Source organism: Pelobates fuscus, chromosome 12, assembly GCF_036172605.1.
Source record: "Pelobates fuscus isolate aPelFus1 chromosome 12, aPelFus1.pri, whole genome shotgun sequence".
Taxonomy (NCBI): Eukaryota; Metazoa; Chordata; class Amphibia; order Anura; family Pelobatidae; genus Pelobates; species Pelobates fuscus.
In genome coordinates this window covers 114,394,164-114,412,931 of record NC_086328.1, presented here as the reverse complement: position 1 = coordinate 114,412,931, position 18,768 = coordinate 114,394,164, and the positions used below count along the sequence as shown (strand labels likewise).

Genomic DNA, 18,768 nt, shown 5'->3' with positions numbered 1-18,768 from the left:
TTAGAGTTCAGAGAAGGGCTACTAAACTGGTTCATGGATTGCAGGATAAAACTTACCAGGAAAGGTTAAAGGATCTTAACATGTATAGCTTGGAGGAAAGATGAGACAGGGGGGATATGATGGAAACATTTAAATACATAAAGGGAATCAACACAGTAAAGGAGGAGGAGGAGGAGACTATATTTAAAAGAAGAAAAACTACCACAACAAGAGGACATAGTCTTAAATTAGAGGGACAAAAAAATAATACCAGGAAGTATTACTTTACTGAGAGGGTAGTGGATGCAAGGAATAGCCTTCCAGCTGAAGTGGTAGAGGTTATTCCAGTGAAGGAGTTTAAGTATGCGAGGGATAGGCATAAGGCTATCCTAACTATAAGGATAAGGCCAGGGACTAATGAAAGTATTTAGGAAATTGGGCAGACTAGATGGGCCGAATGGTTCTTATCTGCCGTCACATTCTATGTTTCTATGTTTTTTGGGTGGCTAGGGATGATTGGAAGCGACACACTAGTCGCACACCTTTTGGTTGGAGTTAGCCTTTCAGCAAAGTGTTAATGAGTATTTATAGTAATTAATATTTTTCGGGTTTTTTGAAAATACTTAAATTTTATTTTTAAAAATAAATAATTAGGGTTAGCATCTGCTTTAATGAAGATCATACATTATAATACATCAACTAAGCCCCATAGATGCATTATTCCAATGGCACAAATACATCCTAGACCGCTCCATCGAAGCCCTCGCCTGAGCAGATAACATTATCCATGACCGATTAGGTTAAGATTTCATTAAGATTTATACGCTGCTTGCTGTGCAATGATTTACCCATTTTTAGGATTTGTCTCTGGGCTGCTAGCTATTCTGAAAAGAATCCAGTTATTGTGATGGGCAACAAAACAGAGAGCAAAGAAATAAAATGTAACTCCTTTTAGTGCAGCGATTGAAGGAGTTAATGAATTACCTCCTCCAAGAATCTGTTATCCCATCGTTGGGATATTAAAGAAGCGTAGGTGGCATGTCCATCAGCGTTAACAGAAGTTCAGCGAGAGTCAGACAGAAACGGCAAGGCGCCACCAGGAGATGAAAAAAAAAAAAAAAAAGGTACAAAAAAAAAAAAGCTGTCTCTTAATTAAAGTCTTTAATTGCTTTTTTACCAGCCCCTCCTCTGCTTTTCCAGCTCTGCATAATATCTCCTGTAGCTTCATTAGATCGTCGCCGGCGTCTCAATCACCATCAAACCAATGGTAGGCCCTTGGAGACCTTAATGGCGGTACACAAAGACAGGACAGAATAGACTTACAGGAGGTTTTTGAATTATTTATTACCAGACGGTGGGCGGACGGGGATCCATCACCCCCCCCCCCCCCCCCCCCCGGAATGCTATATAAAGTATTTAATAAAAAAAATTAAATATACCATCAGAAGTTTACAAGATTTTCAGGATGATCTAGAGGAAAACAGCCCCCTCCCACCCCCCCCCCCCCCCCCCCCCACGATCTATATTGTATTTACTATTTGGTTTTAAACCAAGTGCGATGCCAACACCATGGAATGGAGACAGGACCTTCCCATGCTTTGTTAAAAGGGCACTGCAAACACCATAACCACTTTCCTAGGATGGTGCACAATCTGGTTCCATTATCCCATGATTAGAGAGAGATCTCAGCAAGGGCCAATCATTGTCACTTTTTCTATGCAATTAATCAACAGTCGCCGTATTCAGTGAGTATGATGGACCACACTACAATATATTAAGGATACGCCAGTTTCCATGTGTCTTCTGCCTGTTATTAGCCAATTATCAAGTCTTTAGCCGCTGGAAGAAACAGGCCGTTACCTACTTTACCCAAAATGATTGTAAGTTTGTTTGAGCAAGGCACTGCTCACCGGGCTGACAATTTTTCTTTGCCAATTACGTGCCAATATATGAATCCCAATTATAAAAATGTGCAGTTCTACAGAATATGTTGGAGCTAAAAAAATATGAGGCTAATCTACGAGATTATAAATTCTATACTTCCAAGGTTTAACTGACTCAGCAGGAAGACCTCCCAGAGCTCTCTTTTTAAAATACACTGTACACAAATTATTTAAAAATCAGAAGGTTTATAAGAGGAAAAGTTAAAAACACGAGTTGTTCAACTGCTTGGCATCAGAGAATTATGACAAATGTAGCCCAACAGCTGGAGGACAAAGGTCGTAAATCCATATCTCACAGAAACTATTAGAATTCTCAGGTCGAGCAGAGGCGAATTATCCATGCAATGGGTTAGTCAGTCAAGTAACAGAGCATAAAAAGAGAAAATATTACAGTGAGGCTTTTCAGCTTCTGCAATGAGTTACTGCAGACTATGCGCCAAGCGAGGCGAAGAACCATCCGCGTGACAGCAAAGTACCGACTGATATAAAGAACATATTCATAAGAGGAAGTGATGGCGGGCAGAGAGAGTTTGGGAGGGGGAGAAGACAGCAGAGTAGGACAGGCAATACGTAGAAAGATTGAAACTGGGGGCAAAGAGCAATGGCCTGTAGCGCTCACCTCTGATATATGTAAACTCATTGAGCAGGGCCCTCAATCCATCTGTTCCTGTGTGTCCCCAACTCATCTGGTTACAAATGCCCGTCTGTTAGTCGACCCATTGTACAGCGCCACGGAACTTGTTGGTGCTTTATAAATAATAATCAATGCCGGTTGCTTCTGGTAAGTCAGACTCATGGTACGCAAATGGTTAACTCAAGAGATATAAGGGTATATTTACTAAAATGACAACTGCTGGAAATGGGGGAAAGAAATTACAGCTTTAAGGTAATTTTACCAACTCTGCTATTTTAGACAAAAATGAGCAATTCCTAGTTTGGAGAATAATCCCCCACAATCGTACTATGTTTGACCCATTTAGTGCCATGGAGCTTATCCACTGCAAGGATGCGATGAGGCCTTTATTGCTCACGGAATACATGGAATTTGAGGAGTTAAAAAAAAAAAAAATATATATATATATATATATATATATATATATAATAAAAATAAAACACAATACATACACTAGGCTAACTAATTGATACAACATGGTAAAGAACAAGGATACATCTGAATGTATTTCAAAGAGATCGGGAGGGGGAGGAGTGGTCAGGGCCGGCCTTAAGGGTGTGCGAGCTGTGCGGCCGCACAGGGCGCCATGGAGCAGGGGGCGCCGTGGATTTAAAAAAAAAAAAAAAACATTTTTTTTTTTTTTTTTTTTAAATTTGCAGCGGGGGCGGAGCTTACCGTGCGGCGGGGGCGGAGCTAAAAGCGCCGGAAAACTGCTGCAGGGGAAGCAGGAAGGAGTCCCTACTTCCCCACCAAACAGTCACCAGGAGCTGCACTGCCTCCACAATGAACTCCACAGGTAACTGTGGGATTGTCAGGTGAGTGTGACTCTTTGCCTGTGTTTATTACTGTCTGTGTGTGTATGACTGTCTGCCTCTGTGTGTGTGTCTGTGTATGACTGTCTGCCTGTGTGTGTCTGTGTATGACTGTGCCTGTGTGTGTGTGTCTGTGTATGACTGTCTGCCTGTGTGTGTCTGTGTGTGTGTGTATGACTGTCTGCCTCTGTGTGTGTCTGTGTGTATTACTGTCTGCCTCTGTGTGTGTCTGTGTGTATTACTGTCTGTGTCTGTGTGTATGACTGACTGTCTGCCTGTGTGTGTCTGTGTGTGTGAGACTGTCTGCCTGTGTGTGTGTGTGTGTGTGTATCTGACTGTCTGCCACTGTGTGTGTGTGTCTGTGTGTATTACTGTCTGCCTCTGTGTGTGTGTGTCTGTGTGTATTACTGTCTGCCTCTGTGTGTGTGTCTGTGTGTATGACTGTCTGCCTCTGTGTGTATGACTGTCTACCTCTGTGTGTGTGATTGTGTGTATGACTGCCTCTGTGTGTATGGCTGTCTGCCTCTGTGTGTATGGCTGTCTGCCTCTGTGTGTATGGCTGTCTGCCTCTGTGTGTATGGCTGTCTGCCTCTGTGTGTATGGCTGTCTGCCTCTGTGTGTCTGTGTGTATGGCTGTCTGCCTCTGTGTGTCTGTGTTTATGACTGTCTGCGTGTTTGTCTGTGTGTATTACTGTCTGCCTCTGTGTGTGTCTGTGTGTATTACTGTCTGTGTCTGTGTGTATGACTGACTGTCTGCCTTTGTGTGTCTGTGTGTGTGTGTGTATGACTGTCTGCCTGTGTGTGTGTGTGGATGTCTTCCTGTGTGTGTGTATGGCCGTCTGACTCTGTGTGTGTGTGTGTGTGTGTCACATACAACCAATACACGCATATCACACACTGTTAATACACCCATTACAAATATCACACATAGCATACATATCACACACAGTCATCACACCTACTATCACATACACAGACAACACAAACATTACAGCATACATGGATGACGGGGGGGAGGGGGGGGCGCTGTGAAGATTTTTCGCACAGGGCGTCAAAATGCCTAAGGCCGGCCCTGGGAGTGGTTGTATCATAGAGGGAGTAAAGAAATATGAGGGTCAGAAATTATAGAAGAGTGTGCTGCATACAGCCTTGCGTTCACTTGTCTGAAGAACAACCCTCCTTTCATAGAGTTGAATTAGCATTGAAGATATTCTTTAAGCCAAAAAAAGAAAAAAAAAAAAAATCATTCTCATAATGCCAGCGTCGTCAAATGTTATTTGTTCGTTTAATTTGTGCAGCTGGGCTTTGATTGATATTGGAATTACCAAAATAGCTCTGTGCAAAGCGAAAACGAGCCGGCATCAAAATGCCAACACACCATCCCCCACTGATCCCCTAAAAATACATTGACTTCAGTGTGTGTTTGGTTAGGAAAAGGAGGTCCTGAGCATCATGGGAGATGCAGTTTGACCAACTGAAGAGTCATCATCAACTGCAGTCCGAAAAACCAAGATTAAAATAGCATGAGCGTAACAGTTCACAAAACCAAAATTACCATTTAATAAACATTTATTGAGCAGGATTATTCAATAGCGCACCTGCTGGTGTACAGCTCAATGCAAATTCACTTAGGTTTACTGAGGGTGTTTTCTTTTAAGTGGGTGCCAAAGACAACTGAATGACTTTCACAGCTGCAGTTGGAGCCAGGTGTTAAAAAGAGGAATTATATTTGGGGTATAAACTGTGCTTAAATCACATTCAATGGTGTCTTCTTGCCTCTTTCTGTCAACATTCTATTTTATGTAAACAATTGAGAAGGATGTATTCACACACGTATGTAGCAAAGAGAATTTGTTAACGAAGGGGCAGCCGGCGCGTGTTCAACTAGACAATCTACGAGGAAACTTTTAGAAATATGTTTGTGAAGTTCTTTAAGAAGCATTAGGGAGACTGAGACCAATTAAATCTTTGTTTATACAAAAATTAAAAGATTTTTTCAAAAATGTAATTCCCAAGCCACATTAAGGAAAGACATTAATTGTTCAGCAGAGGGTTAGTTTACTTTATATAGAATAACGCAATCAGTAAACCGTTTTATAGATCAACCATAGAATACGTTACTGCAACTGAAATAAATATTATATATATATATATATATATATATTTTTTTTTTTTTAAATAATAATAAGGGGTGTCCACTAGTGTTTTCTAGTCTCTGCAGTCTCTGGTTACTGACAATTTAAATTCTGTGTTGTGATTTGCTGGAATCATTAACAGCCATTCAAAATATAGCTTAAAAAAAACAAACAAAAAAAAACACTCCAAGCACCTTAACCACTACAGAGTGCTGCAGTGGTTATGGTGAGAGAAGTGCCCTCCCAAAGTGAGCGGTCAATCCGTTTACTAGATAGTTTGACTACGAACATGGAGTGCGGGGGATGCCAAGTAACCACTATGGAGTGCTATAGATGTAATGGTGTTTTCATTTGAAATGGATCACTATTTTACTGTCATCTGTCCCATGTATATGACTATTTGTGTGGCCATCGGGCAGATCTATTCCACAATTCTTATATGCCTTGAAGGCCTAGGGGCCATCTAGTTAAACACAGTCTTTTAAAACAAGGAGTAGACTTTAGCCATCACTATCGTACCAGATCACCAGTCTTATCCTGCTCAATATACATGTATATGTGCACACAATATATTGCAAATTATATATGAAGAGATAGCACATGCTGCTCACATCGATGATATTTAGATTCTTCAGAATCCCATTACAATGTTGCATAATCCGTTGAGTATGCCAGAATGCATTCCTGCGCAATGACACAGGAAATTGCATTGAAAACTGAATTTTAACAGGAGATGGTAATTATTTGTCTCTATTTATATATCGCGGCAGGTGTTGTGGTTACAGAGCAAGATGGAGGGGAGGGGAGGGAGAATATAATGAAATTACACACATTTGTCAATTACACACGGCCTCTCGCACTGCGCCATTAAGTGTAAATACCACCATCATATCAGTTCTTCTAATTGACTTAAATCAACAATCATTTGTGTCTGCATGAAATAAAATTGTTTTTTTTCTAACTACAATAGATATTAACCCCCCCAGTCGCCAGAAAGGTGTAACGAATTACACTAAAAACCTTTCAACAGCGCACTTTGAGCGTTATGTATAAAAATACATTCTTGAGCAAACCTCTAAAAGGGGATTGGTGTAGCAGGAATATTCCATGGTGACTGCTCGGCTTTTAGAAACTTTGCGCCATGAATTGCTCTTTACTTATAACCTGCATGAATTGACGCAGACAGATCCAGTCTGCGAAGGGAATCAGTGGTTTGGACCTTCAGCTGTGGAGCAATGCTGGCATATGGTCCACAGACACTTCCTCACAGATCAGAATTCAGACTAAATATTACAAGCCACAAATATCTTGCATTCTCAGCCGAAACTTAAAATGGAATGGTTAACCCCTTCTCCCAGTATCTAAATCCAGAATAGCAATGTAGCATAGAAAAACGGAGCTACACCATCAGTGAGGAACCAATTCTTTCTTTTGAGTTGGGGGAAGAAATATCTACAGAAAGATCTCTAAAAAAAAAAAAAGGTTTTTAAAAATCCAAACAGAAGAAGAACAATAATTGAGCCTCCCTGGTGTATTTTACTGCAGGAAGTTCCACTTTGATTTGTCCCGTTTGTGGAGGTAAAGGACAGGACTCTCAATGGCAACTTGGGTACCAGTTTTGGGTCAGATGCTGGATGGAGATTAGTAGTCACCTGCTAGGGTCAGCTCCAAGTCAAGGGTCTTTCTTCAAGCCACAGGCAGTGTTTAGACACTCATGTAAAATAATAAAGTCAGGGGAATAACTTAGTAGCAGATTGGTCTAGCACGAGTATGATTGCCCCAACTATACTAGCCACCGTTACCATAACAACAGGTACGAGAATCTTAAAAGGAACATTCGAAGCACTATACCAGCTACAGTACGCTGTAGTAGCTATGGTGCCATAAGTGAGCTGGTGACTCCCAATGTAAGTAGTCTAGCAGTTTGCTCACAGTTTGACTTCTTACCTGGAATTCTCCGGCCGCTGGCGGTGCAGGGCTCAGCTCAGGAGAGCTAATGGAAGCTCTGCCACAGACAACCCAGAGCTAAATTTTCTGCAGATCAACGGACTTAGATCTACGTGAGGACGGTGATCGAATAATCTATATTATTAGCAGCTTTTCATGCAGATTCGTGAAAAATCTGGGGAAAACTGTTCCCAAGCAGCAAGAAGGGAATTCGGATGTTATCTGAATGTCACGGAATCTGAAGAAGGCGGCGAGACTAGAGGAAGGAAATTATTCCTGAAACAAATAAAAACCCAAATCAGCATTTCCCCCCCGAAGCATTCTAAGAGGCAGAGGAGGTACAGAGTAGGCAGGATACGCTCTTCCTTTCCAAGTGTCACTTTTCCCAGTACGGACTATTATACGGGAAGGAGTACTGTCCCACGTAAGTACTTTTATTTTGTGAGGGGTCCAGCGCCGAAACAGTTAAATAATACAACACTCCCACTCAGCAGTTTGTAAAAGTATTCCATATTGTTACTATGCCAACCAAAGTATGTGGAAGTCACAAAGACCGGTTAACGCTTTCAGTGCTATACAGCTTACAAATAGTCATCAGAGGGAACACGCACTATTCTAACCCCATTTAAAAAAAAAAAAAAATTAAATAAATAAAATACCAGCCGAACTAATAAAGTAATCTGTCTGTCAATATTCACACCATACAAGGAATGCTTGAGACGCTCTTTGGCACACGGTCTAGGACCCTGATGATGCCAGCCCTCTCCTCAGTTCCCCACAGACACTACACATTCAGAGGACACTTACATTGGAAGCCACCCTCTATGTAGAATGAAGCACTGATATGGCAGGATTTCCTTCACAGAGACAGGGATATTATTTTGGGACAGAAAACAGCCAGAACGCCTCCTCCCAGATTTCATGGCCTCACAGGGAAGAGCCAATTTCCTCCCCCCTAAAAACATTCCTCTCTAACCCACTGCAGCTCATCCTGCAATGGGAAACGTCAAGGCCATCAAACACCTAGCACAAGCTGTGCCAGCTCTGTACAGGCTGTCCTGGCTCTTGTCAGCACTAGATTGTTTACAAGACACCAACATGTTCTGTAGCGCTGTGCAATGAGGTAATGTTGCTCAGTTGGATTGCTTTGTAGCAGGCACTGGATATATCTCACTAACATATTCTACAGCAGGGGTGCCCAAAAAAGGTAGATTCCCAACTGATCCAAAACTACAACTTCCAAGATGCGTTGTCGTTCTAAATGCAGTCTAAAGGCAGGCAAGGCATCATAGGAGTTGTAGTTCTACAACATCTTGGGATTTACCGTACCTTTTGGGAACCCCTGTTCTATAGCATTTTGGAGCCCACCACATTAAACTACTCCAGGCATCATTGTTGCAGCTCCAATTATCCACTAAACACCAAGTTAAGCCTTCAATAGTACTCACACACAGATTATAAACAAAGTAATTACGGTTACATCATTCTCTGACATTTCTTACACAACCTTACGAAAACATGCGTATTTAATAGATCTAAAACAGACAACTTTTTTTTTATTACACTCCAGCTGTTGTACAGTATATTTCCCATGGTGCTCCACAGCAGCTGTCGGCCAAGAGGTTACCCAGTGCGAATTTAAAAATCGTGTTCATCTTATTTACAAAAATAACCAGAATAAAAAAAAAAAAAAAATACATTGAAAACAAAACAAACAAAAACAAACCCTAAAACCACGCACACACACCACATCCTATTTTGACAAGGTTACACTTGGTCACCAGTCAGCCAACTGTAAACGAGTCAGCCCATCCTTCCGTCAACGTGTCCGCAAACAGACTGTGGTAAGAAATAAAAAAACAGCACTTCCAGGAAATGAGCAGAGTGTGAACAATCGCAGCCTGTGTTCCACAGCGTGACAGTGCACACAGATTAAATGCATACATGTTTATATTCACACTACAAAACTCCTTAGAGAGACTGTGGAGCCAACGCTAGAATCTCTGTTTTTGGTTAAGAACCAAAATGCTGCACAGTATTGCAAGACAGAATTTTCTGCACAAACCTTGTAGATTCTTGTAATTTAACCTCTCAAGTACCAGCCCCACTAAAAGGCCCCGCTATACTTTTAAGATCATATATACCCAAACTGTGGCCAGATGAGCGAAAACTGAGCGTGACAGACCCTCTAGTCATCTAAACCAGGATACAGGACTCCACGGCCCTCTGCTAAAGAGACTACGGTATATCATTATAAACTAACCCAGGACTTGACAAATTTGTTTGGAATCCAGGAGCCAGCTAAAAAAAGTTAGGAGCCAGTTTCTTTAAAAACTAGCAAAGTTTAATTTACTAGAATTATACAATTCTTAATGTAGTTGTTCTGATGCCTATAGCCTGTCACGGTAGCCTTTTCAATGTAAACGATGTCTTTTCAGAGAAGAGGCAGTGTTTACATTGTTTCCTAGTAACACCTCTAGTGACAATCACTCAGACTGCCACTAGAGAGTCCTGTGTCAGTGCTGCACAGTGTGCAGCACCTTTGTTCAGCGTCTCCACGCTCTGCATGGAGGTGCTGAAAGTAACCCAAAGAAAACATGCGCAATATCCTCCCAATGCTTTTCTATAGGCAAACACTGGTTTAGCGGAGATCTTAAAGATTATCTCAGCCATGAAGGCAAGACAAGCTGCGGCAAAACCGGCACAGCGTGGGAAGGAAGGTGAGTAGAAACACCTCTCATAATCAGAGGGGTCCAGGTACCTAAACAGACACACACACACACAAGTTTACATTTTCCATTTTAAATTTAATCCATCCAGCCTCCCTACCTTTGGGAGAGCCGAGTGGATCTTTCAGTCCAGTGGGGCTGCTCGCTCGTCCTGCGTGCGAAGGAGCAGTAATCTACCTGCATCTCCTCTCTGCTCCCTGTAGTGGTGTTGGGTTGGAATGATGTCATATTCCGGCTCCCGGAATCACTATACAGCGTGAGGGAGTATAGAGGAGCTGCAGGAAGATTACTGCTTCCTTAGCGCTGTCCCCCCCCAGCCGGCCGCTTTCACGCTCCCTTAGCCGGCCGCCTCCATTCTCCTCAGGGAGACCGGCCAGCTCCATTGTTCCCACATCCTGCCTCTTTAGCTGAAGGGCTTCAAATCCCAGGCACCAGGGCCCAATTTCTAGTCGACATGGCGAACTGGGATTTGTCGAGCTCTGGACTAACCCTCCAGCCTAGCTCCCCTTCCTGGCTGCCCAGAACCATCGAACTTCTGCCAGAAGGGATGCAGAGACGGTGGTCCGTCTGACCGGTAGCGAAGCAAAATCACCCTAGAACTCTAAACCGGATAGCAGAGGTCCCGTGGTCCGCTACAACTTTAAAATAGATTGCTTTAGATCCCTGGGCACTCAAAGTGCTTTTTGAAAGGTTAACAGAGGAGGAGGAAAGGCACTGAACGACACCTAGGACTTGAGGGAGCTCCATGTATTCACAGAAAGCACCATGCTTCGAGGTTACCGGGAAACTCTATCCAGCACTCTGGAGTTCTGCGCCGGATCGGAGGCTAGCCGTTTCCCATTGAACTTTGGACTTCCACCTAACTCGGGCTATCCATATCCCATCCTGGTGCTTTTTGGACAGAATGGGCGCTCCAGAGAGAACTTTCCGGGGATGTATGACATGTGGGGGTGCTTCATTGTATTCTATATGTTTTCAGGTTTTTTGTGTATTTCTTTCTGTGTCCGGTAGATAATTCGTTTAACTGAGCGCGGACTTGTGTTGCATTGAATGGAGACCCCATGCTGGGGATCGGTGTATAAAATTTGTGTTTTTTTGTCCTAATAAAGCAGTTCTTCTTCACCCTCATTAAGTTTCAACTAGTGCTTGGGTGAGACAGTGGTACTTTACGCAGAAGGGTAGAACCACTCTGTAGCTACAAACACTGGGAAGGGACAACCTAGGCGGTAGTAACTCTTCTTCTAGAGGGTATCCCACCACACTGGGTTTCCCACAATGATCAGAAAGCTTTTAGGTTGCCTAGGCATTTGTAAACCACCTGGTGTGCCAAGACTAGCCATTATTGCCCCAAACCAAAATGACATGCCCAGGTTCCATATCTGCAGGATATCCTGTGATGGCGCAAGAGCTTTAGGACCATCCTGCAAAGGCAATGGTCTTGGTCTGTAAGGAGTTAAAACCTTGGGAGAAACAAAGTTTTTTTTTAATTTTATAGTAAAATATATGTATATGGCCCATTTTAATAATCCACAATGCATATAACCCATTAGGAAGTCTAATTGCCATCGAACCATCACAGATCAACAAGCATTGTACAATAAGCAGTGCCCACGCGTTACTCCAAAACATGATTAGATGACTTCCAAACTATGATCCGTCTCTGTATCCAGGAGACCAGAGAAACCACATAAAGCTCATAGAGATCTATTACAGTTTCAGCATCATGAGCCGGGCAGGATTTAATGACACTCTATAAAGCATCTGGAAGGTCAATATATAAATCCCGACTTATTAAGAGGTGACTCAATAAAACAATCCTCTTAATTACATAGTGGCGTTAGTTAACAGTACAGCAAGACTTGAGATAGACAGATCTACAGGGACCTTTGATATTTAGTATATGAACACGCCACTTCTCATAAGATCTGTGTGGATACTGGATGGGTCAAGATCTCCAACCCAATTAGTGCTACACCAACTGACATTTTAGACCATGTCACACAAGGTATAAACTTATAGAACTTTCTTCCCAACCTCTGCCCTGCGGCAGTTTCTTGATTACTCCAGCATAACTATTACTAGTTCTTGGTCTGCTAAAAATGATGGGAAAGGTGGCTTGGGAACACCAGTAGACAAAGTGCTGAGCTATCTTGTTCTAGAATCTGACTGACCAGATTAGTTATCTAATCGAGTCACCAACAAGGCTCCAAGAAATTACTTTTGCTAATGTATGGCTAAACCACAGACCAATCCAGGGTCCAGAAGATTAGATTTAGCTAAATTGGTCCTTTAGTGACTGGCTTGAAAATCGAAGAGAAAAATACAGATATGTGGTTCTCGAGTTGCAAACACCTTGCACCTAGTTCATTCTGCATGTTTACTTAATGGAGAGACAAGATATACCAAGAACGTATACCATTTCCTACAAACATTTAACCTCTCGCTAATTGCAAAAGATGTGGAAACAGTAAACGAATGAAGTGTTCTATAAACTGCCATGGAAAGGGGAGCTTACAGGGTAATATAAACCGATGTTCGGCCTCTATTTCCAACATAATCATAGCAGTTCTCCACGGGGCTAAAAATCAAACTCAAGTAATGGTGCCAGCAATTGCAAAAGGCTCACTTCAGAGCACTTGCTCAAGATCTGAAAATGGCAAAGTCAAAGAATCTGCCTTTTAGCACAAACACACTTATTTTTTCCTGTATGCTCACCAACACCACCCCCAGCATGCACAGCCACTGTCTTAAGTAGTAGGAGTGGCCACCTCCACTTTGGAGATAGAATTGGAAACAATTAGCCAAGACATTCCGAATGCTGCAACATCTACAGTTGGGATTAGAGTAGAATGAGCCAACTCTTTAAAAATTAAAACAAAAAAACAAAAACGATCAAAATATTTCCATCCCCCATACACTGCACTTATATACACACTGTATACCTGCAATAACCACAAAATGAGACCACTCCAAAAATGATCTTAGCCCTCTACAAAACCATTATTACCCATTTACCTGTTCCATTACGGCTTACACACTACGACTTTCATCTATCACGTAATGAGCACACGAGAAAGAAGACGAGATTGCTTGAATGATGAATGGGAAGAGATTGTTGATTTATACAATTTTGGCAGTATCTGTATAACACAAAGATATACAATACTTAAGAGAATCTGTAAGAAGTTTGGATGGATATAATAAGACTTTGCAATGTTGAGCCAAAAGCAGGAACGGTCTAATCCACAGAATCAATGCCAATTCAGAGCTATAGAACAGAATAGAAAGAAAAAAAAGCTGCCAAATCGGATTATATTTAGCTCTATAGGTGGACACACTTTAAATGTACAATATGTACCATTCCAGATTTTAAAATATATAAATAGAAAAAATGTAAAGATGAGAATCATCTCCAGAAACCATGACTAACCAATAAAATCAATTCAGTTCCCAAGCACAGTTTAGTGTGTTTTTAGAGGAAGCAAATCCTATTATTTAACAACGTTGTATGTCGGTGGGTAAAAACAAATTTAATTTTCTAGCCACTCCAGCATCAGTACTGTCAAAAAGGACCACTAGCAGAATTTCTACTGTTGTAGTTCAATAAATGTAACCCGAAAAGTCTGAATCAGGGATAACCAAAATATACACCCCCAGATCTTGTAAAGAACTCCCAACACATTGGCCCCCTTGCCCGTCCCAAGACTGGCAAGGAGTCACATATGTGATGATCACAACTGAAAACCTGCCTTTCTTTGCCACACTTTGCCTGTTATTTGCAAAGTCTATAAATTCTCTTCAATATAAGGCTAGGTAGCCAAAGCACTCGGGGACAGAAGACAAGACTACTGGACATGGTATGTTTGAACTCACCGAGAAGATGCAGAGAGCAGAGTATACAGTCAGGAACTAAGCAGGGTTGGCAGATACAATGCTTGTAGCTGTTTGCACGCTTTCACATACGTCAGTATCCGATCTTCCTTTTGACTCGCTCCAAGCAGGTGTTATCTATTTTTTTTTTTTTCATGCCACACGCAGTAAGGCATCCATAATAATGAACAGCATTTAAAGCAGGAGAGAATCACAAAAGCCACTTCGATTTCTTAAGCAATTGCATGTTGCCCTCCTTGCAACTCACACGGCAGATGAACGAAGAGAGGAATTAACCATGGCTCGAGGTGTCATAACACAGTGAAAGATAATTTAAAAGGGAAAAAGTCACATGCTTGGGCAAGGAACAAGTAACCATTTGTGTGACGGAAAGGGCGAATTCTGCAATACACTGAAATTCCAATTCCAGATGTAAATATAGGACTAAAAGCGATCGTATGAAAGCCCACAAATACAAAAGATGCTAAAAATGTATGTATATATATTGATGTAGATTTATGCAGATGATTTAATACACTTTTGGAAAATCCAAGCGAGTGCTCCTGTCTTAACTGGTATATTGATTGGCCTGGAGGCAACCGGGTAATATCTGTTTCATTTTTCACTTGGGGTTGAGTGCCAGAATCTGGACATATATATACACACACACACACACACACGTTAAGAACAGCAACTTATAATATATAAAGCCTGTCTTTGAAACCTGGCATGACTTTAGGGAGAGGGTTTATAAAAGTTATCCAGAATTCATTCATACCATCTCAGAGGAATCAGTCTAAAGCACGCCCCCCTAAACCTCAAACCATCACTCACACACCCTTCTTACTTTTTGGGAGTGCTCAGACTTTAACAGGGACTGGGCGACAATCACCAGTGCTGGTGAGGGAAGAATGCAAAGGACGAAAGACTTAAAAATATTCTGCTATACTGCCTGTGGTGCTTGATATTTTTGTTTTTTTATTTGGCTAAGATCTTTTCACATCCGGCAAATCAGAACTTTACATTTGCAGATTCTGGCAGAATTCTGTGATAAAGACATTGAAACAGAATAATTTAAGCCATTCTGTGCTGGGTCAGGGTGCAGCAACCGACATACTGTCTACCAGCACTGAAAAAAATTCAAACGGGTCAATGCTGGCTCAGAGTTAAAATGACCAGTTGTAAGACTCAGAAATCATAGCTTGAGAGGTAGATTGCTCCCAGACTTCACTTACAACTGCTATATCGTGCAGAAACATTCCAGGTACATAATCATCACGTTACTTATAGAATGCGCCACTTCCCATCAAAAAGCAATCTTCACAGCACAATTATTAACCCCCCTATCCAATCACTACCTGATACTTAATCAGGCTTAGAAGCAGCACAAATGACAACCTGCAGAGAGCATTAGATAACACTTCAGCTATATAATAAGCAGATCACCCCAGCTCCCACAATGTTTTAGCCTCTCGGCTGGGATTTGAGCAATACAATACAACAGATGGAAGATTTGCCTTTTGCCCATCACATGTAGTTAAACACACAATTAAGACAAGTTATAAAGATAGCAGGGCTGGATACGCTTATCTACTGTGACATTTCACCATAATTTTAGCAATCTGCGGTTTCGTGAAAAAAAAAAAAACCTCCAAAATTTACCAGGGATTTCTCATATTATAGACGTGCATGTTCCAAACGAGAGCTAATGTCGGAAAAGGTGGTCGAACTTCATGGGAAATGTAGTCCAAAAACAATTAGCAGCGCCAAGGATAGCTATTACGGTAGTGATATCAGAGTCCACACTGTAGCTATACGGAGATACTCTTGATCAGTTTTACCTTCTGTGGTATAAGGGAAAACTTGCTATTTACTAATCAGTTTCCAAGGTTAGAGCTTTCTTACATGTTGCACTAAAACAGTCTGTGCCAACTAGTGATGTCAGATAAGCTAGGTTTCCTGGACATACTTCATTTCTTCGAGCTAATGGGCAGTACAATAAAATGTGCTAGTTTTTTTTTTGTATCTAGCATTCATATCCTACAAGAAGCAAAAGAGTACTAAGCAAGGCAATTGTCTGCCAATCCTCCTTCATTCATAAATTAATGTAATTCCTGCAAAATCTGAACCATGTACCCCCCCCCCCCCCCCTCCCCATAGCACATGAATGCTGCATACTGCAAGGCAACACTTAATTTGCTGGCCTCCAGTATGAATTAATGATCTCCACCTCCCCCAGGAAAAAAAAATAAAATAAAAAACACACCGCTGGATCTGTACCTTTTAGTGACAAGACAGCTTGTTAGAAAAAAATGTCAGCCTGCACAAGAAAGGGATTAAGATTAAACAGAACAGTCTATATTAACCCACTTGTTCCTCAGTTAACCCTTCCAGTGTTAATGCCTTCAGCTTATTATGACATAAAGGAAAAATAAAAAAACTAATTTAACGTTTCTATTTACTAGTTAACCCTTGGTGGTTGGCAGGTTAATCACTTGAAGCACAGGAACCACAGGCTATGTAGTCCAACCCTTTCAGTGTTGGAGAGGGGTTAAAATTGCACTGAAAGAGTTAAACATCATTTTCAGTAAACAAGCTCAATGAGCAACTATTGGGATGAAATCCCCTTTATCATATTAATTCTACAGAGCAGGATATGAATCTCATGGGATGTGATTATACAGTCATGCTTTGCACACCCCCTTCTGGGATGGAATTTCATAGCATCCCTGGGGGAGCAACAAAGTAGCTCATTAGGACCAAATGCTCCAATTCTAGGCGTTTGACATTTATAATTGGCTCATATTATTGCTAATCTCTGATGCAGGGAATCTTCAGAATGATATCTCTGAGCATGTCCTAAACCAGTAATCTATAGGAATGTATGTACAGGGTTAGGTACAGGAGAGAGCCACAGAGGTACAGCCATCCAGCAAATTAAAATCTACAGGAACAAGAGAAAGGACCTAAAGATTATAATGATTGTGATAGAACAGGCATGTTTCAATTCTGAAATAGTGAACACCTTAAAATGGGGAGTAGTACATTATTAGGAAGGGATGGCAGGTATAAAAAGGCTTTTGGGAGGGGGATCAAATCCCATCAGCGGTTGAATGTATATACATACACACACACACACACACACACACTGGGGGGAAATAATCAATATTTGAATCTAGAGCACAACAGTTGAATACAATAGATGGGGTACACTCCGTAACATCCTAAAATATACACAAAAAAGGGGAGGGGGGGGGGAGAGAGAGAGAGAGAGAGAGAAGCAAATCAAAATTCCAACGATTTTCTGTCTGAGAATAACATAAAATAAAAAAAAAAAACACATATGCAGAACCCCAAAATCTGCCTGCAGAAACAAAGACGAGGGTAGGGAAATTTGATAGTACACCGGTGTCCGAATCTAGCTAGTGATAGATAGAAAACAGCTATTACATCAAGGAACAGATCATCAGAACCCCTAAACCTGCAGCTAGGTACTGAGCCAAGGAGACAGCCAGACAGTACACAAATCCTCAAACAGGGACAGAGACACCACAAACCTGTAGCACCTACCTGCAACTAGAACAGAGACAAAGAGCACCCCAAAACTTGCAGGGAACAAACCCCAAAACATCCAGCCAGTGAGAGAGACCCACACAGAACCCCAAATATACAGCCAGGGATGAAAGACAAACAGAACCCCCAAATCTGCACACAGGGAGAGATAGATAGACAGAACCCCCAAACCTACAGCCAGGGACAGACAGACAGTACCCCCAAACCTGGAGAGAGAACCTACAGCCAGGGACAGACAGACAGTACCCCCAAACCTGGAGGGAGAGATTGAGAACCCCCAAACCTACAGACAGTACCCCCAAACCTGCAGCTAGGGAAAGACAGAAACAGACATTACCCCGAAACCTGCAGCGAGGGAGAGAGAACCCCCAAACCTGCAGCCAGGGAGGGGGGAAGGAAAGGAGGAAGACACATACAGAACCCTCAAACCTGCAGTTTACAACACAGAGTTTATTTATGTTTGAGTTAAAACATAAATAACAAACAGTTGAAGACTACTGAACCCTCCTTCCCCCAGCACTGAGTAACACGTGGTGAGGGGGCAGTGGGGCCCCTCCATGCTCTCACTCACCTGCGGTCACTCACACTCAGCTCGCTGTGCCCGGGTCCACACAGATGTCACATATCGACTGCCAGCTTACCGTAATGACCATAGCAGCGCGCACCGCCCAGCGCTTCTTACCGTATTTCACCGCCTAGAGCGCCCCCTACCTGGCTGCTTCCTGGGACTGAGCTCAGGGGACTGGAATCTCACCCCAAACTGTACACAGGGCACCCCCACCAGGTCATAACAGCATCACAAGGGCCTCAACCGACTGCTGAGTGCTAGCATGGAAAGGATAATGGGATTTATAGTCCTCACAAAAGATCTGCAGTAAAGGTTGGCTGTAAGTGTGAGAGTAGTGCATGGTGAGCAGAGTCCATAAGGGTCACAAAACATTTACAAAAACATCTCGTGTGCCCTTCTGAAAACCACTGCAGTTTTCCTGGCTGATAGGAATTGCAGTCATTGTGAATGATGAACGTTCCTGTGAGATAAGCAGTTCAATATAGGGCACAAAACGTGTCTTTAAAAGCATCAGACATTGCATTCTAAAAAAAAAAAAA

General features: G+C 42.0%; 1 protein-coding gene across 6 annotated transcripts in view; it reads right to left on the bottom strand.

Annotated features, from left to right (window-relative positions):
* TP53I11 (tumor protein p53 inducible protein 11) overlaps nt 1–18,337 on the bottom strand; it is a 41,971-nt gene extending 23,634 nt beyond the window's left edge. The window contains exon 1 of one of the 6 annotated variants that reach the window (XM_063438860.1): nt 18,233–18,337. Coding sequence is in view for 1 of the 6 variants with exons in the window: in XM_063438859.1 (XP_063294929.1) it covers nt 13,234–13,242 (9 nt within the window). In the remaining 5 variants the exon portion in view is untranslated. Of the gene's footprint in view, nt 1–7,489; nt 7,549–8,296; nt 8,390–13,233; nt 13,345–14,091; nt 14,359–18,232 lie in introns of those variants that run through there. The other 5 variants (XM_063438864.1, XM_063438862.1, XM_063438859.1 and 2 more) reach the window with 5 other exon arrangements.
* Between the last annotated feature and the right edge of the window lie 431 nt (nt 18,338–18,768).